Below are 20,435 nucleotides of genomic sequence, written 5' to 3'. Positions count from 1 at the left end.
AAGGGTGTGAGTGACAGGTGTGAACAGAACAGTGCTCTGGTGCAGACTGGGGTTGGGGGCATATTGATGTCGAAGAGTAAATATGGAAGGAATGCGGTGGTTCCAAGGGGATAGAGCCGGGTCAATGTCCGAGTGTGGGTTGATGTTGGGAATTTGAGGAACAGTATCAATGGCAACTGGTGGAGCCTAGAAGCATCTGAGGGGAGAGTGCAGCCAGAGGGTGCAAGGCGGGTTTCTGTAGCCATGATTCTTCACAGGGATAGAGGTGGCGGTGGATTTCATCTGAGGAGAGGATGCACGCATGATCCCCAGGAGGCCTAATAAAATACCTGAGGGATGACCAGTTCNAGTGGTGATAGCAATTGTGTTGGACAGGAGGACGGGGTTGGGATCAATGGGTGTATGTGCAGAGGAGGGTGGGGAGACACTGGCCATGCTACAGGCACAGAGAAAACCACCTTTTTAAAAGGAGCTTGCAACTAATCTACACATGCACAGTTGGGGGGAGAGGACCACAGACTGAGGACAGGCTGGGGAAGACCAGGGGGTCCACCCAGAGAGGACACAGGAGAGTCGGGGCAGGAAGGGAGGAAGGGAAGGTTTCTGGGCAGGAATCACAGAGGGACATGGGGACCACAGTGAGGGGACGGTGTCACGGGTCTGAAAGGAGGAGAGGTAACCTAGGCAAGGAGACCGTGGCAAGCACGGAGAAGCAGCAGTACTGGACCAAAGATGGCGTCACAGTGCTGGCAAGTCATAAAGGGTGAGGGGCGGGAGGCTGTGAACGGCACGGTGCTCTCTCGTGCAGACGGGCTTGGGGCCCGGCAGGTGTTGGGATTAAATACTGAACGAATGTGGTGGATCCAAGGGGACAGAGCCGGGTCAACGTCAGAGTGTGGGGAGATGTTGGGAATCGGAGGAACCGTGTCAATGGCAACGGATAGAAGTAGAGGTCCACGGGCAGTGCGTGGGGAGAGAGCGGCCCAGGGAGTCAGGCTGCTTCCACTGCGGGGATCCTTCCCGAGGATGGGGGGGGGTGATTTTCACCCGAGGGGGGCTGTGGGCGTGGCCCCCAAGGCAGGCCTATCAGAACATCTGAGGGGGAGCAGTGCTCTGCTCAAAAAAAACAAACCCAAAAAGACACAAAACGAAAACACAAAAACACGCCCACATGATGATGCTGATAGGCGGTCCTGGGGGTCACGCGTCCTCGGGTGAGGATCACTGGGTGGAAGGGGCAGAGTGCAGGGCGGTGAGGGGCAGGTGAGAGGGGCCAGGTGAGCAGAGGAGCCCCTGAGCCGGGGGCAGATGGAGGCTCAGAGTCAGCACAGTCAGACATGGGGAGAAGGGCCCTGGGACCAGGCAGACCGCGAGCAGCACGTGGATGTAGCCGAGAAGGCCTCTGGGACAGTGTGGGGGTGGGAGGGCCGGGGCGGACTGGCCGAGGGTAGGGAGTGCAGACTGGCTGCGGACACGGCAAGAGTGAGGCGGAGGGGGTGGGAATGGCGGCCGAAAGGAAGTTGTGTGAGCTGCGTGGACAGAGAGCAGCGGACGGGCTGTCCACGCGGAAGGAGGGGACAGGAGGCCACGCTGAAGGAGAGCATCTGGGACGGAGATGCTGCGAGGGAGGCAGGGGGGCCCAGGGCCCTGCAGGTGGAGACTGGGTGCAGTTGTGTCAGACCATGTGGGCGGGGGCGGGAGGGGGAGGAAAGGAAAAACGTAGAAGAATCAGAGGCAGAGGCTCGCGGAGAGCGCTGTAGGAAGAGTGTGCAAGGAAGGGGCCTGCATGGAAACAGGGAAGGTCACAGGAGGGACACGGGTGGGCCCCAGGGGGCAGGGGAGTGTGGGTCCACAGGGCGTGAGCAGGGGCTGAGCAGTGGGTGAGGGAGCGAGCAGGGAGCACACAGCCGGGAGGACTGCGGAGTCAGCTGGACGACCCACAGAGGGGAGCTGAAGGACCGTCACGGGGCGCAGGCAGCAGGTCAGCTCCTTTGCCACGTGTGCGGCAGAGCAGCGGAGCAGGAGAGGCGGTGGGACGGGCCCGGGGGGCAGGTCAGGCGGGCGGTCTGCAGCCCGCGGGGCGGTGTGGCCGAGGAGCCGTGGTCCGAGGGGCAGGAGTGAGACGGGGCAGGTGAGGGCCTCGCAGGTAGGGCAGGAGGGGCTAGTGGGGATCAGGGAGCGTCCTGTGCTGAGGAGGATGGCAGAGGGCGCAGGGCAGGGAGTGGACGTGAGGCGTCCAGGGACCGTGCATCCCGGGTGAGGACGAGGTCCCGAGGCAGCCCGTGCAGGGGGAGGAGCACAGCCCAGGAGGAAGGAGTCCGGGTAGGGAGGAGGGGGAGGGGGAGGTGGCCCGAGGAGCATGAGACGGGAGAGGTAGAGGCCCATTTAAAATGCTGGAGACAGCCCTCTCGGTGCAGGGCATGGTGAGAGGATGACAGTCAGAGAAAGGACCCGAGAATGCCCTTCCCCGAGATGGCAGACCTGAAAGGGTAGAGGGGTTAGCAGTGACGTCAGTAGGAGATGGATTCAGCACAGCACATGGGGGCCGAGGGCGGATCAGGTAAGAAGACGGAACGGAGAAGACCNCCCAAGATGGCAGACCTGAAAGGGTAGAGGGGTTAGCAGTGACGTCAGTAGGAGATGGATTCAGCACAGCACATGGGGGCCGAGGGCGGGTCAGGTAAGAAGATGGAACGGAGAAGACCTGNAGGGGGAGGGGGAGGTGGCCCGAGGAGCATGAGACGGGAGAGGTAGAGGCCCATTTAAAATGCTGGAGACAGCCCTCTCGGTGCAGGGCATGGTGAGAGGATGACAGTCAGAGAAAGGACCCGAGAATGCCCTTCCCCGAGATGGCAGACCTGAAAGGGTAGAGGGGTTAGCAGTGACGTCAGTAGGAGATGGATTCAGCACAGCACATGGGGGCCGAGGGCGGATCAGGTAAGAAGACGGAACGGAGAAGACCTGACTCCACGTGCCTGGCAGGTGGTGGCGGAAGTAGCCCGGATGCTGAGGAAGGAGCAGGGAGTCCCTGTCTGAGCCTGGTGATTCCGCACATAGCGTGTCAGAGAGACAGTGGGGTCTGGAACTGTCATGAGGCGGCGGACGGATGGGATTTGTATGGGGGGAGTCGATGAGACAAGGAAAAGAGGTAGGCAGCATGGAGGAGGAGAGAACCTAGGGCCGCCTGCGGGGCTCAGGGTGGTTAAAAGGGCATTAGGGAGGATGGACCAGTGACCTGAAGAACTGGCCAGCCAGGGACATCGGCAGGTCTGGGGGCAAGGGGGGAGGACCGTGTGCCATTAAGGCCCAAAGGTGGGAGCACACTAATGAATGTTAGAACACGTAGGTGCTGCTGTGTCACCCTGTAGAGATTACAGAGTATTTACAGCCAAACAAAGCAAAGGCGGTCCGGTGCCGTCACTTGGACTTTGAAAGGACTGCACCGAGCGCCGGTAACTACACACACTGCAGATGGCGACACATTATTTATACGTTTGTTGTTTTTCCAATGGAAGTGAGCAGAGGAAAAATGGAAAGAATTGGCTGAAATGGAATTAACCTGGCCAGTATACTTACTAAATAATTTGCGGAATTATTGAGCAATGTTATAATGGTTATGATGCAGAGTGCAGCCTGTCAGCTTGACCCCAGTTAATGAGATGAAGGGAAATAGGAGAAATACGTAGAAATAAATGGTTGTGGAGAAGCCAGGGGCTGCCTGAAAGCTCTACCACATAATCACATAATGGAAGTTGGTTGATTTAAGAGAACGGGTGGTCGTGCACAGAGAAATTCATGAAGTGAAGCCTCGAGGGGGAGGCCAGCAGCAGCCCTCCAGTGCCTCCTTAATGGGTCATTATGGAGAGGGGTTATCCTTTAAGAATGGCAGCAATAAAGATTTATACCCTGATGATGGTGTGACAAGGGGCAGGATGGAAAGGCAGGTTGAAAGCTAGTGCAGAGGGAATGTCAGAAATTCCAGTGTGTTTGAGGAGAGCCAGATTAGGCGGGAGGAGGAGGAGCAGGTGAGTAAGGGGGATGTGGAACTGGGAATGTTGGCCCTTCTCTTGGGTCAACCTGGAGGAATTCTAAGGCTGGACGGATACAAATTCCAGTGATCAAGGCAGAGGAAATGGTGGTTGAGCAATAATTTCTTACCTAGCCTACTTTTTAAATATGTGAGTAAAAATACAGATTAGGAGCTTAGCTTGGAAAAACACGAAGTTTCACAAAGGGCCATGAATCAGGATCCCTGTGAGTGGCTGGAGGTGGGTGAAAGTGAAAAACTGACACAGATTTTACTTAATGGAAGTGGCTAATACAGAGTGTCAGGAGTGAATTTTATTGATATTGAACACAGAGTAATAGAATAGAGACCACAGATTCGGAAGACCTCAGAGCCCATGGGAACCCTGTGGTTGCTTAAGGACAGACAGAGGTTAAGGAGGTGCAGGTTGAAAGTCGAGCACAGTTTTGAACTGTTAGGAGGCAGCATCCCTAATGACAGAGAAGAGGCTCCTACACCTGTTCCATTAAACTGCCTCTTAGGAAGAAGCTCTTCTGTTGAAAACTTTTCAAGTGAGTTAAATGGGTTAAAATGGTTTGAGACAAGACCTGTGATGCACTAAAGGCCCGACAGTCCAATAACAAAAGCACTATAGGGGTCACAGCAGTTCTGAATTGGAATGGAATAAAAAGTGCAATAAGCAGGGGGGCGCCCTAGAGGTGGGGGTGTGGGGAAAGAGTCCTAGAATGTTGCACGTACCATCTGTGCTAGTGCAGGTGCAATAAATCTTCAGAGGAAAGAAAGTTGCTGAATGGGAAGGGGTGCTAAGAAACAACGCTGTCCTTAAGGCTTTTCCGAGAGTGTCTGCATAAAGGAGGAATCGTGCAGAAAACGACCAGTAGGATGAACTGAATAGAGACCCGTGATAATGGTAATCTTCCCACAAATGGCCCATGATTTGAGGGAAGAACTTCTGGGACCATCTTGATGTTGGGCTCAAGTAAATTTTGTCCGACGGTGTTTAGAATTTTTGCACACATAGAAAGTGAGGGGGAGTGAGAAAGTTTAAAGATACAGCACAGACCGGGATAACTGTGGGAGCAACTTCCTGGAGGTCAGAGGGGGGGATCCTGTGAACTATGGAAGACTTGATTTCAAAGAGCATAAAGGCAGAAAGTGCATAGTTCCAGAACTAAAACAATAACAGCTTCCATTTATTGAGTGTTTACTATGTGTCTGGCACCATGCTAATCACCTTATTTAATTTCATTTCATCTTTACGACAATCCTTAACGGCTTATGGAAAACTAAGAATTTGTCCAAGTTACCCAGTCCGTATGTAGCAGATCCAGATCCCAATCTGTCTCTCCCCCAAACCTATATTCCTTTCTATTATAATATACAGTTTTCAAGTGGAAAAAAAATCAGTCTTTAGAATTTTGTGTGTGTGTGTGTGTGTGTGTGTGTATGAGAGAGAGTGAGATTGTATGGAAAATATACTTTTTGAAATAAGTAGAAGTGATATATTAGATCTTCAGGTGATTAGAAAAATTCAGTATTTGCAATGGGGAATATGCAAAAAAACAAAAAAAAAAACAAAAAAAAACAAAAAACCATAAAAAAACAAAAAAAGAGAAAAAAAAAAAAAAGCGGGTGGTGGTGGTGGTAAAAGACTCTTATTACCATCTATGCCCTGGTATTTCACTTCTGTTCTTTGCACAGCAAAGACTTTGAATTGGCCATGGATTAAAAATATTAGAATTTCTGACCAAGACTAAAGAATAGAAAGGTTTTAAGCAGGTATAATGATGGGTCAAAGATAAATTGAGTACTAACAATTAAAATTTAAGAATCCGAGTATCGAGACAAAGTTCCATTTCTTTTCTCCAAGATGCAAGAACAAGAGTTTATAACTGTAAACAGTTTAACACCAATCAGAAAACCCTTTGCAAAGTTTAACAGGAAACAAAGAAAATTCTCCAAGTGCCAAATTTTTCTGAACAAAATACTAACAAACCATCAAGCAAAAGAGTCCATAGCCAGCAGACCAAAGGTTGAAACCTCTGGGCTAACTTGTAAGATCTGTGTTTTAAAAATAAAGTAACTCCTTAGAAAGGAGGGGTGAGGAACCCTTCCCCCATAACTTCCTCTCTTGGTAGAAATGTTTTTTCTTATTGTTGTGGTTTGCTCCTGTACAATGTAATTTCTGTACTTTCAATATTGTTGTTTTCTGTATTTTGATATTGTAAACTTGTATTTGTTGTATTCTGTTAAGACCACTCCCTGGGGTGTGAGGCACCTGACAGTAGTTATCCAAGTGAGCCTGGGAAATGGGAGGGGCTCGTATTCTCAGCTGGGAAGAGCTTGATTCTTCAGTGAGTTCAGCATTTTGCTTCCCTTTAAAATTAAGTTGCAAAGTAACGGCATCCCTTGAAAACCAGAAACCTTAGAAGTACAGTAAGGGGAGGAAATTTGAGAAAAGGAGAGGTGGCAACTGGGGAAAAAAAAAAAAAAAAAAAGATGAAGTGCAAGTTTCCCAGGATGATGGCTGAAGCCACAGGGCTACATTAAGGCTGGGCCCAGATATTGGTTGGGAACAAGGGTAAATAAAGCTCGCTTTACTGAAGAGCACAGCCAGTTTCATTAGTGGCTGGTGGACATACTTTAGACCAGAGGGAAACAGACCAGGAGAGAAAGTGAAGCCAAAAGGGGATGGAACTAGAGGAACTTCGTAAAGGGATAAAGGAGGTAATTAAAAGTCAAAGCCAGATGGCCTGATGCTTGAAGGAGAAATATCGAAGGCCAGATAAGAAAGTGCCTTCCTACCCAGGGGGTTACGGATCCAAGGTGGCTGCAGAAAGGCAGTGCAGGTCCGCCTAGGGCCGGAGGGAACCGCCTGGGATTCAGACCCAGCAATGGTGCCAACTTGAATCTACCTCGTGCTAGAGTGAGTAGCCTGGTCTATCGTCCAACACAGAAGAGATTGGGCAGGGGCTCCCAGAACCAACATCTACAAAGGGAGTTGGGGGAGGGGCTAAGAGAAGGTAGGTTAAGCCCCAGACGGAACTGAATGATGACCAGGGATAACTATTTACTAGTACTTTTAACAATTTCTTGTAACTCTGTAACTTCCCCAGTATTTGTTAATTTTGTTAACTTCTGGGTTTTTTTTTTCCTGTACCAGTAGTAAAAATTGTTTTTTCGTGTACTGGTAGTAAAAATTGGTTTTTCCTGTACTAGGAATAAAAATTGTTCAAAACATAAATGCAATGTGTGTGCTTATTTCTGTAAAAACTCGGTAATGGTGTCAAGCTCTGGAGTGAATCAGAGACGAGCTCAGGTGGGAAAATGGGGAAAGAAATCAAGTACAATAAATACTTGACATTCAAAGAGGTCAGTCACAAGACCACAGACCCCAAGTGTGTACATACCGTTGGCCCTACAAGTCGGCCCTCCTTCTTAGGTCTCCCCACCCCTCCCTCAAGACCGCATACGGGCCAAGGAGAGACTTCCAGTGCTCTTCTAAAATGTGGGTATACAGAGCTTGGCTAAGCCACTTGTTAGGATGAGCTATACTCTCAGACTTGTGCTGTAGGGCCCTCAGAAATAATTTTAAAATGCCATGGACCTACTGAATACCAAGTCCTTAGGATGCCCCCGATAAAACCTCAGGGACAGGTAGGCCATGACCCTTCACAGGAGAAGCCAGGTACGGAACCCTCATTAGTGATTACACGGTTACAACAGAGAGCTCAAGTTCCTTTCAGAGCTGCCACTGTATACATTCAGTTTAAACGTCCAGCAAATATTACTTAGAGACCTGGTTATAAGATGAATATTTCTGCAGTAGTTAATTTTATAAATATAAATATACCATCATTATCATTACATTTAATTCTGGAAGAGAACCATATTCCTGAACCCCAAACATCTGCCCTGACATTGAAGAGCTCAAGTTCTAATGCGTTCTTAATCCTGTCTCCTCCCTTCTGTGGGTTAGTACCTGCTGTCGAATCATCATCAGGCAATCGGACAAGAGTGTAACATATTCCTGGTTGATTATAAGGGAGGCTGGGGGCTGGGATGCAACACAGCACTTCGTAGGAATCTGACGGCTCCACCTGCACTGTCACTTTCTCCAGTAGCTGGTCATTAAGAGTATTGGTGCAGTCAAACTGGAAAGTCAGAGGACAGAAAGGTCATGGCGGATAAGAACAGTTTTCAAGCAAGTTGTTCCTTCCCACCCATAATCCACAGCTCTGTTCTGGAACCCACTATCCCCTTCCTCTCTAAACTGTCCTGCGGGTCCCCTCCTGAGACTTTCCTTGAGGCAACACGAGTAGCCTTGGGTTCTCTTTGTTGACATTATTCATCAGTTTTTGTCTTTTCCCTGAGATTGAGGTCTACCAAATGAGACGGTAGATGTCTAACAGCTAAGAAGCAAATTGAAATCCAAGTTCTTGGAACAAACCACTTAATTTACCCTGATGTTAAAGGATGATTATTTTGGGGCACCTGGGGGCTCAGTCGGTTAAGCGTCTGACTTCGGCTCAGGTCATGATCTCACAATTGATGGGTTCGAGCCCCACATCGGGCTCTGTGCTGACAGCTCGGAGCCTGGAGCCTGTTTCAGATTCTGTGTCTGCCTCTCCCCTGCTCAGACTCTGTCTCTCTCTGTCTCACTCTTAAAAATAAAGATTAAAAAAAAAAAAGGGTGATTATTTTGTAATAGGTTATACTTGATGTTGTCCCAACTACTTCAGACATTTCGGTTTTAAGTCTTTTTAAAGTTTAACCGTCATATGAAGGCATTTCTATAGCTACTGAGTTAGGGAAAAACCCAGAAATGAGGCCAAGTTACTGCTCAGTAAAAAGCAGCTAGAATCATAAACCAAAGGGGAATCAATACGCATCTCCACAAACACGGAGCCAGTACAGGAGCCGGCGGTGGCTCTTCTCTCACCTGGAAAACGATGTGATTGGTAAACATGTGCTTGATACAACGAACAAAATACTCTGTCTCTGCTTCTGTAAGTTGAACGGGCTCAGAAGACTTGAACAAGGGTCCTAGATTCATAAACTCAGGAACAGCAGCCAATTGTTCTTTCAAGAAAAAAAAAGATAAGAACTTATTGGGATGAGCACAGGGTGTTATATGGAAACCAACTTGACGATACACTGTATTAAAAATAAAAAGATAAGCAAAGAAGGAAGAAAGTAACAGGGGAAAAGGCATTACTCTGGGTGCCTAAAATGTTTTAAGTTTCCACTGGCTTACTAACAGTTGAAGGCTCGACTAGTATGTCCGAAAGCTTGAGTGAAATAATCTTTTAAGAGAGTTTATATATTGAATCACTACAAGGAAAAAAATAAGAAACTAAATTCCGAATATTGTAAAATTAGAGTTCCCTGTTAACCAAGACACATAGTAAGGACAACTCTCCCAGGGGGTAACTTGGTGGTTGGAAATTGAAAATCCCACGGACTCCAGGTAGCCACCAACAACTACCACCTGTGATAGTTCATGCAAAGATTTCCTGTGCTGAGACTTAATCAAACTGAATCAAAGTAGTAGACGTCATTATTATTTACAGTGCTTGGGGTGCAAGACTATGACTTGTACCCATTAAATCACCATACCTTGGAAAATGTCTTGCCTGGAAGGAGCCAGCTTCTCTGGCTTGGTGGCCACGAGGGTGATTTCTGCAAAGACAGACGTGAACAGTCACATGACCCTCCTTCCCACTATCAAGCTAAAAATGCAGGCAGAAACTTCTACCAGATATATAAGGAGCTATTCCTAAATTTTACTGGTAGGTTCTGTGTAGCCTCTTTCAGAGAGATGCTCATATTAGAATGGATTTAGTGAACGTAGTTTGCAAAATAATCAAGTGGCCCTAAAAATACAGAATTTGCTTTAAATGGACCAGGATGTCCAAAAAAAACTCCTAGAAGGAGGCACAATTTATACAACAGAGCTCATGATTCAAACAGGAAAGATTACTTGTGTAATAACAGAAAAACTGAAAATGTTGAAGGTTAGCATTAAGATCTTTCATCCTCATGCTAAGCCACTAAACTCTTTTTTGTTTTGTTTTGAGTCTTAAAGTTAGATATGCTTGAGGAATATTTTTTTTATGATCTTATCCCATAGATTCTTTCACAACAAGCCTCCAGTAGCAAAAATCAAGAATTTACCAATCTCAGAAAATAAAAATAGGGGCTAGCAGCACACAGTGAGACACACAGGGACCACTAACTTCAAATGCGGGAACACTTAGCAGTGAAAGAAGAAAAAGCTCAATCTGTCATGTTTCATACTCTATGCGAAAACCAGGAAAAAACTCTTGGAAACCCTAATTTAGAAAATATATCCAGGGGCGCCTGGGTGACTCAGTCGGTTAGGGCTCCTATTCTTAATTTTGGCTCAGGTCATGATCTCATAGTTAGTTCATGGGTTTGAGCCTCACGTCAGGCTCTGTGCTGACAGTGCGGAGACTGCTTGGGCTTCTCTGTTTCCCTGTCTCTCTGCCCCTCCCCCCTCTCTAAATAAAGAAATATTTAAAAAAAAAAATCCATCTTAGTTCCTTAAGATTTAGAAGGAGTGACAACTAAACAAATAAAAGAAGTCTTTGAGAAAATACACTGACAGCGTAGTATTTCACTGGTGTAAAATTACTCTCATGTAGAAAACCTGACAGTATAGTGTTCCCGTTACCTGCTTTCTGTTCAAACACAGGAGCCGTAGCAAGAGGAATAGATTTCATGTCAAAGGGCTTTTCCGAAGGCTCCAGTGTGTACTGGTGTAAGGCTTTCTCCATCCCCGGCACAGAGACGCTGAGGCCTACAAAATAGAAATCTCAGCATTCTAACTTCTTGCCAATCCCAGGATCCAGACGGGCCCAGATGTGTAATATTTACCTAAGCTTTCTGAAGAAAGAGAAAAATAAAGCCACAGACTTTATAACCTAAGTAATTAAAAGGGAAGCTATTTTATAATACTGCCTTCCAATTTTGCCAAGGAAGCATGGGAGCAGAGCACCAAGATTTCCAACAAATTATAAGAACCTTTCCCAAAAAGGGAGCGACTTAGCCACGCGGGAGCAATCATAACATAAGGGGACAAGGGAGAGCCAATCCAGAGGGAGCTCAAGGACAGCTGGCAGCAAGCAATACTCTCTGTGCCCTTATATACTTCCGGGTCCCCTAGAAATGGAAGTGCATTCAAAGATAAAAGGCAAGCGTTTGCCTAGTGAGGTCTGCTCACGTGCAAATCATAAGATAACGCATCCAAGACGCCATGTGGGGAACAAAAATGTATTTGTCTCCATTCGTGGCTCTCACTGACCATTGAAGATGTACGTAGCATTCAGCGACATCTGTCTCTGCTGCAGCACATTCAGATAGAAAGTAGCTCTGTCCCGAACCTCATCATCAGTATCCATCATACACCTGTCCAGGGGACACAGAAGAGGCATGTCACAGCACCCTCCAATGTCCCAATAGCCTTCTGTACCACCATACCTCAAGGATGCAGTACTTGCTATCTGATGCTACCTTTAGAAAAGAGCTCATGAGCTCACCATGGAATCCTACACTCTCCATAAATTTGGGAGATTGTTCTAAATTGGTAAAGAAATAGGGTCATTATGAACCAGAAGCCCTACATCAGTAGGCATTAAAGTAATTATAAAATAGACAACAACATGAGGTAGCAGGTTACAGTCTAGTCTTGAATATGTGACCACATGACCCTGGTAAGGACGCAGACTTCTTCATAATTAAGAGATGGGACTATTATGCTCTCCAAGGATACTAAAAAGGATTCATAATCCAGCCACTGTCACCACTCAAATGGCAATTTGTTTTATTTAAACCAGCCAGCCTTTAGCTTATAATTTTTCTGCTTCAATTATAAGATGTAATCACGGAATATTTGCTAAAGCAGATCATTTCCTCATCAAATAGGGAGCCATGGAATCCACAAAAAGCTGATGTTTCAACGCTCCACGGTGAATCCCTTTGAAGTTATTCTGCAAATTGAGGCACACGTATTTAAGTCACTTCCTCAAACTCGGTAAGAGAAAGTCAAAGTCAAATCTACATGTGCACAGCACAAGTACAAGAAAGATAACAAAAATGCCATTTGCCCCTGACTTACTCCATCAGGTCTGCTCTTAGGCCTGCAAAACACTGGACAGGGTACAACGCAGAATGGTCTGTTCAGTCATACGGCATTCTTAGAAAAAAAATAAATAAAGACATTCTCTTACTGACCTTTGTAAGAGCACAAGGATGCTTGGGAGAAGATTCTCATTTTGAGCCCCAAATTTAGCCAAAGCACTCACAGCAGCTATAATGAAGCATAAAATAAAACAACATAAATGCTGTATTGGTTTCTCAGGGTTAAGCAATAGTCATTCAAGAAAATAAATAAATAAATAAAAAAGAAGCTTCCCCATGCCCAGTGGGAATAAACTCTCTTAATTTAATTTACCTACTTCTTGATTTTATTTCTTTGATCCACTGAAGCCTAACTAGAAATCTGCAGGCCCAGGAAAGCTATGGATAGGAAAATTCTCCACGCACTGAGGAAAAAGAAATCATATATATACGAGCCTTCCTCCACTCTGACCGTAGCCCCTTGTGTACCACAGGGGTGTAATTAAGCTCAAACACAAACAACCCGCCCCAAGGATAAAAAGAAACTCTACTATTAGATTCACTCCACTCAGGCAAAGATTTATTGCTTTATTTATTTCTCAGGAATTGTGCTAGGTGCTGGGGGTAGAAAGATAAAAGACACAGTTCCTGATTTCAAGGAGTTGTACTCTAATGAGGGTGACAGGTAAGTAAAGAGACAAAGAAAACGCGGTAAAGGCCATGGTAGAACTACAGCCCAGATGCTATGTGAGAAGGGAGAAAGGAGCCTCAGTCAGAACTGCTGCAGAAGTGAGACAAGAATGGACGCTTGCAGCTTGAGCAAAGACCTAAAGGACAAGTAAAGTTAGCCGGAGAGAAAGGGCCGGAAAGGAGCAATACAGGCAGAGAGAACGAGTCCAAGGCCCCGGGAAGAAATATGTGCAACACTGTAATGGATACCGTGGGCAAGGCCGAAGCGAAGGCTCTGTGCCGGAGAGAGCAAGGGGAGGCGAGGGACACAACAAAATAGGTATGCTTGAGCCTCATGGTTCAATGAAAGGACACTGAATACGGGACACACTTGTGTCTTTATAGCAGAGCGCACCACAGCCAACTGCTAAGCGGATTTTGTGCGCCAAGACCATTTTGGCGGCAGAGTGCGGAGAACAGACTAGACACCTGTGAGACCACATGCAGTCAGACCAGGCAGGCATCTGAAATGGAGGAGAGCCTCACCAGTACTTGGGAAAATAGAGAAAAGAGAGAATGCAGAAATACTAAGGATGCGGACTTGGTAGAACTTGGTCAGAGAGCAGGTGGGGTGGGGGGTTTCTGAAACAGCAGAATACGTTTCCGGCTTCACAGCGGAGTGGATGGTAAAGGTGAGGACTTCCGTTTGGGTCGAATCTGAAGTGCCTTAGGGACATACAAGTTCAGCAAAGAGACCTAGGACTGCAATGCCACAGCACAATGGCGGAGCTCTGCAAACGACCCCCGTAAAAACAGAGTTATAGCCATGAGTGGAAAGCGTGTGTGTGTGTGTGTGTGTGTGTGTGTGTATTTTTTAAGTGTGTATTTTTAAGTTGGTAAGACAGACCCCAAGGAAAACTCATAGTGTAAGGAGCAAGAGAGAAGCCCTACAAACCAGACTGGGGAGTGACAGAAGTTGGGAGCCATGTGGACACCAATGGGGGAGAGAGTTTCAAGACGTGTTCAGCCACTAGTCCATCAGGCTGTCTGGGAGGTGAACAAAGGTAAGAAGTTGACTTTCCAATGAGCTTATCAGTAATTTTTAACATTAGCTTCAGAGGGCTTTTAAGGGAGAGAGTTAGATTATCATGAGTTGAAGGAAAAATGGAGAATCAATCATGGAGGCAGCTAGTAATGGCTACTTCAAGTCTACCTGACAGGGGAGGCACAGTCGGTACCTAGTAGGAGACAACACATTAGAGGAAGGTTTATATAGATTTTTTAATTTTTAAAAAATATTTATTCATTTTTTGAGAGAGAATGAGAATGAGTGGGGGAGGGACACAGAGAACGAGACACAGAATCCGAAGCAGGCCCCAGGCTCTGAGTTGTCAGCATAGACCCCGACGCAGAGCTTGAACTCACGAACCACGAGATCATGACCTGAGCTGAAGTCAGATGCTTAACCGACTGAGCCACCCAGCTGCCCCAGGTTATATTTTTAACAGGAGAGCTTTTTACCTCTTCATAGGCTCAGGGGAAGGAATGATCAGAGAAAAGGAAGTAAAAAAATTTCCCAAGATCTCTTTAAAAAGTCACTTAAAAATATACACCCACACTTCATACTAATGGCTATAACTCTGAAAAAACGCCTGATGCCATCGCGGCATTCCTATCATACTGAAAGTCAAGAGTTATCTGTCTCTAACGAGAGGCAGAAATCAGGATGGAAGTTGGAGAACCAACAAAGAGCCGCATTATCTGGCCTGAGTGTGCTCCAAGATCCCACCGTCACACAGGCCTTGCAACTCCATTTTCCAATATCATCACCACCCCCTTGAGTTAATAAGCATTTCAGAGATTAGCAGTAACATCGGTACCAGTGTCCAAGTGACTCACCGGCTCTGACAGCCTCGTTCTCCAGTACGACCCTATTAAAGATAAAGCGGATGTACTTGGAGGGGACAGGCGTTCTGGGGCCCTCTTTGCCCAGCAAGTGCAGAATCTTAGTAGCCAGAACAGTGTGCTCACAGTCCTCGATGAATTCACAAAGGTGGGCTAGACCTGCTTCTTTACCCTCGGGGTTCTCTTCCACAATGCTGATGATGCAGTCCACAATGGCCCGCTTATATTCAAAGCCTCCCTGGCAAAAGAGAAAACTGCCGTTCATTCCCAGGATGCTTTTGGAAGAAAGGCTTCTAACTCCGAGGCTCACACTTACAACATTCAAATTTCATTTCTTTTCCCTTCTGAAAGAGACCAAAGGGTCTTTTCTCCAAGCACTAAAACAACAGCATGTTTAGTAATGATCAGACAGCAACCAGAATTAAGGATGCTATTGCAGAGGTGTGCGGAGATGCCAAAGCTCTTTTAAATGCGATGAATCGTATTTCATGGGGATCGTGACAATCTGAGAGAGTGACTTCCTATGATGAAAATGTGTCTGTCTACCTACATCATCTCGGAGCATGTTGGAGAGGAAAGTCATCATGACGCTGTGCTTCCGAGGGTATTTCTGACAGAGCGCACTGATTGCCTGTACAACCACCACCTGTAGAAACACAAACAGAACAGATGTTCATCGTCAGAGCTTTAGCTCCAAGCTTTGCCTCTTATCCGCGGCAGGCGACGAAGGCGCTGTGGTTACCTAACATGGCAATAATGCTTCCTCGTGAAGGATAGGTTAGGAGAGCTCAAAGGAAAACAGAAAACAATTTTCAAGAGACCCCATCCCCTTGCTCTAAGCAAATAAGCACATACACACTGTAAAGTGAACAGTAAAGAGAAAAAGCGTAAACAGACCGATTTCCATAGAAGAAACCACAATATGGTTTCTAAGAAAATTATACCACAACTTTAAAGACCAGTGTCAAGAAGTGAGGAGGGTGTAAAATTTTACCCTACTCGCAGGCTAACATGTTAGTCTGCGATTTCGTGGATTGCTGGGAGAGAAAACACGAGCCTCCTGGATCAGAGATGGGTGGTTAAATACTCTCTCACCCATCATGTCACAGCAATAGCAGTAGCTAGACCATCAGCATCTGGGGGCCAGTATCCTCAGCCAGAATCCCCAGAGGGCAATGCAAAAAGGGTCACGGTAGCTCTCATTATGGAAGAACCCTGAGGAACTCAAATATTTTACTTCTTTAGTATACTGGACAGTGAGCATGCCTGCTTTTTGCTCTAGAGAAAGCACTAGATGTATCTTCCAGGGAAGTGTGGAAGCCTGCCTTTTACTTTTAAAGAATTTTTTTAATGTTTACTTCTGAGAGAGAGAGCGCGAGCAAGCGAGTGAGCCGGGGAGGGGCAGAGAGAGAGAGAGAGAGAGAGAAGGAGACAGAATCTGAAGTAGGCTCCAGGATCTGAGCTGTCAGCACAGAGCGAGGCTCGAACCCATAAACCGTGAGATCACAATCTGAGCTGAAGTTGGACCCTTAACCAACTCAGCCACCCAGGCGCCCTTTACTTTTAGAGGGAGACACTATTATCTCTGAGGCTGGAAGAGATCTTGCACTTTACAAAGGGAACACGTACATGCAGAACTAGTGAGAAGATCTCATGGATACAATTATTTATAATAGCAACAACAGATAATATCAGAAAAGCATTTTTAAAACATTCAAAACTGACATACTATAAAATATTAAGGCACAACAGTACACTTGAACAAATTAAGATACCCCTTATTCTTGGATAGGATGTCTCTTCAACATCAAGACATCTGTTCTTCCCTAAGTTAACTTACAGAGTCAATGGGATCCCAATAAAAACATCAATGAGATTTTTCATGAAGCTACACAATACTAAAACTCACAAGGAAAAATAAATATGCAAGAATAGCTAGGGAAGCAAAACAAAGAGCTATGCAAGGGGATATTAATACTTCCTACAAAGCTTGTATAATAAAAAAGTGTGTGGTCTAATGTATGAATAAATGAACAGAACAGAATAGGAAGCCCCACAATAGACCCACATCCATATGGAATCTTAGTATATGATAAAGGTGGTATCTCAAACCACTGGGGCAGAGATCAGTCTTTTAAATAAAATTTGGGNTATGGTTTCTAAGAAAATTATACCACAACTTTAAAGACCAGTGTCAAGAAGTGAGGAGGGTGTAAAATTTTACCCTACTCGCAGGCTGAGTAGGGTACTCAAAAAGGACAAGATTCGATCCACTTCTCATACCATATGTAATCATAAAATCCAATGGATGAGAGATTTAAATGTAAAACATAAAACTATATATACACTAGAAGAAATCATAAGTGAATCCTTATTCACCCATTCAGGTTCTACAATCTGAAGGGAAAGGCTTTCTAACTATTACCCAAAAATCAAATGCAACAAGACTGACAAATCTGACTACATAGAAATAACGAACTTTTGCGTAATAAAATAAGAAAGACATCATAAGAAAAGTCAAAAGACAAATGACAAACTGGGAGAAAAATATCACATTTCACAGAGAAAGACCTAATATCCTTAATATATAAAAAGCCTGAAATAACTGAGGAAATAAAATACCAAACTTCCTATAGAAGATGGGGAAAAGAGATGAGCAAACAATATTCAAAAAGAAATATTAAATGATCTTTAAAAATATGAAAAGATGTTTACCTTCCTTCAGAAGAAGAGAAACTCATTAAAATTACATTAAGATACACTCTCTCACCCACCACGTTGGCAAAACTTTAAAATACAATCCACTCTACCCGTGAGACTATGGGGAAACTGGCACTCTGTTACATTGCCGGTGGAATTTAGCATTCTCTACAAAACTACATGTTGTTTACCCTTCAACCTAGCATATCAACTTCTAGAAACTGACCCTGAGATGCACCTCCAACATTTTGAATAAAAATATGCACAGGGTTATCCACTGCAGTTATCTGTATAACTGCAAAATACTGAAAACTAAATGTCTAACCACAGAAGGCTCATTCAGTAAGCGATACTACAAAATGACCTTCGTTAATCTCCCAGGTTTCCCCGCGATTCAAAATATCCACCTGATATAGGCTAAGTTTGTTTTTTAAAAGTCTAGGCATATACTAGAAGGGAGTAAATAAAACCAGTTATACTTCTTGGCTGAGAATTAAATAAGAAAGAAATAATAAAATCCTTCTACTTTAATTCTTTTAACTGAATTTTATTGTTCTTTGAATCATCTCTGACACATTCTCACCGGTTCTATTCAAAACTGTACTGGAAGTCCTAGTCGTTTTAAAAAGGCAAGAAAAAGAAAGGGGAGGCTTTTAGATTGGAAATGAGGACGTAAAACGGTCTCTAGTCACAGATAACATGATTATTTATATAGATAATCCTAAGGAGTGCATAAACAAGAACCAATATGGATTCGATACCAGCAAAGACACCAAGTTATGAGGGGAAAAAAGTATTTTTATATACTACTAGCAAACAATAAAATAGAAATTTTAATAGAATAAAAAAGCATAAAATATTTATAATTTAACAAAAGATGAGCAAGACCGATAGAGTAAATGGTAATAAATATTACTCAGAAATTAAAGAAGAGGGGCACCTGGGTGGCTCAGTCGGTTGAGCGTCCGACTTCAGCTCAGGTCATGATCTCACGGTTCGTGGGTTCAAGCCCCGCATCGGGCTCTGTGCTGACAGCTCAGAGCCTGGAGCCTGCTTCAGATTCTTTGTCTCCCTCTCTATCTCTGTCCCTTCCCCACCTGTGATCTGTTTCTCTCAAAAATAAACAAACATTAAAACATTTAAAAAAAAAAAAAGAAAGAAAGAAAGAAAGAAGACCTGGGGCTCCTGGGTGGCTCTGTCGGTTAAGCGTCAACTTCGGCTCAGGTTATGATCTCATGGTTCATGGGTTTGAGCCCTGCATCGGGCTCTGTGCTGACAGCTAGCTCAGAGCCTGGAGCCTGATTCGGATTCTGTGTCTCCCTCTCTCTCTGATCCTCTCCTGCTCTCTCTCTCTCTCTCTCTCAGAAATAAATAAAACATTAAAAAATTTTCTTTAATAAAAAATTTTTTTAAAAAGAAATTAAAGAAGACCTAAATAGAGGCAGAGGTATACCATATTCATGAACTGCAAGAATACTGTTAATGATGTCAGTTCTCCCATATTTATTTATAGATTCAACATAACCCCAATCATAATACTAGAAGACTTTGTTTTATACAAATTATAAGCCAGTTCTAAATTTTATATGGAAATGTCAAGGACCTATAATATTTAAAAAAGGACAAAGTTGGAAGAGCAAACTACTTGACATTTAAGAGGTATCAAAAACCTACTGTAATCAATACAGTGTGGGAATGACACAGGATTGACAAACAGATCAACAGAATATGATAAGGAGCCCAGATATATACCTACAATTATATAATTACCTGCTTTTCAGATAAAGATGCCAATGCATTCCAATGGGGAAAGAGAAGTCTTTTCAACAAATTATGCTGGAATGACTAGATATTAGTATGGAAAAAAAGCTGATCATATGCAACACATAAATATTAATTCAAGTTGGATCATAGACCAAAATGTAAAAGCTGAAACAATAAAACATTTAGGAAACATAAGAAAATATCTTTAGGGCTTGGAAGTAGACAAAACAAAAACCGTGAAGGAAAAAAAATAAATTAGGCTTCATAAAAATTTTTAACACTTTTGCTCATCAAAAAACAGGAAAATAGGCAAGCCAGAGACTGGGAGAAAACATAATCATATTTAAACTTTTACCTTGAACTCATCTGAGATTTCAGACACAAAAGAAGATATCTGCTTCATGAGCCTGTCCACACTGCTCTCACTCCCTGTTTTGAGGAGCGTAGTAATGGCCAGGGTAGCTATGCTTCTGTTCGAGTCTGTGATCAAGTTTTCTAAGTCCAGATTGCAGGCAGTAACAGCAGAGGGGTGCTTCATTGCCACCTTGTGGAAGGGCAAGAAAAATAAGTTAAGCAAACTGCTATTGCTGAAGACCAGAGCTTTAAAAAACAAAGAAAGAAGAAAATAGAAATTTTAATTAAGGTTAAGTGGCTTTTAAAAATCTAAATGGGACAATATAGGTCAAAAGCAATTGTTTCAAGAAGAACATTTCCAATTAATAATGGTATGAAATCACATTTGATAACTGCCAGAGTCAGTGTATAACACAGCATTTTCTCTTCCTAGGTTTCTATAACTTTTATAACAATATCACACTTCCTGTTTTATTACAGTTGGCCTGTTTTTCTTTATAGTACATGTGTACATGGATATCTATTCTACTAGATGTAAGGATCTCAGAAAATAGCACCTAGTGTGGTAAATACTCTCAGAGACTTTCAATGTCTTATCACTCAGAAAACCTTCTGTATTTAAGCAAACTCCGGCCAAATTGGTTTGTTCATGCTCACTCCAACGTGTCTGTCATTCTGTTTCTTTGCTTCTGTCAAAATTGTTCACCCCTCAGACTGTCTCAATACTGGTTTAGAATCCTTGACCCACAATTTTAAAAATTTTGAAAATTCAGCAAAACACTGGCATCAAAATACATTTAACAGGAAAATCTGACCCAAACTAATGTAAAACCAGTTAAATAATAATATAAAAGGATAGTCATATGTATAGCAC

At 44.3% G+C, this 20,435-nt stretch overlaps 1 protein-coding gene across 1 annotated transcript in view; it reads right to left on the bottom strand.

The window, feature by feature from the left end:
• Positions 1-20,435, bottom strand: part of COPG2 (coat protein complex I subunit gamma 2) — a 107,668-nt gene that overhangs the window by 29,079 nt on the left and 58,154 nt on the right. Inside the window, exons 12-20 of the mRNA XM_077770726.1 lie at positions 19,563-19,751; positions 15,294-15,389; positions 14,738-14,981; positions 12,284-12,359; positions 11,355-11,458; positions 10,725-10,850; positions 9,647-9,709; positions 8,970-9,109; positions 8,010-8,181 (exon numbers count right to left, since the gene is read on the bottom strand). Of these exons, the coding sequence (XP_077626852.1) occupies positions 8,010-8,181; positions 8,970-9,109; positions 9,647-9,709; positions 10,725-10,850; positions 11,355-11,458; positions 12,284-12,359; positions 14,738-14,981; positions 15,294-15,389; positions 19,563-19,751 (1,210 nt within the window). The remainder of the gene's footprint in view (positions 1-8,009; positions 8,182-8,969; positions 9,110-9,646; positions 9,710-10,724; positions 10,851-11,354; positions 11,459-12,283; positions 12,360-14,737; positions 14,982-15,293; positions 15,390-19,562; positions 19,752-20,435) is intronic.

This window comes from Crocuta crocuta, unplaced genomic scaffold, assembly GCF_008692635.1.
Source record: "Crocuta crocuta isolate KB4526 unplaced genomic scaffold, BGI_CrCroc_1.0 scaffold266, whole genome shotgun sequence".
In the NCBI taxonomy this organism is placed as follows: Eukaryota; Metazoa; Chordata; class Mammalia; order Carnivora; family Hyaenidae; genus Crocuta; species Crocuta crocuta.
This window is presented reverse-complemented; position numbering and strand designations above follow the sequence as displayed.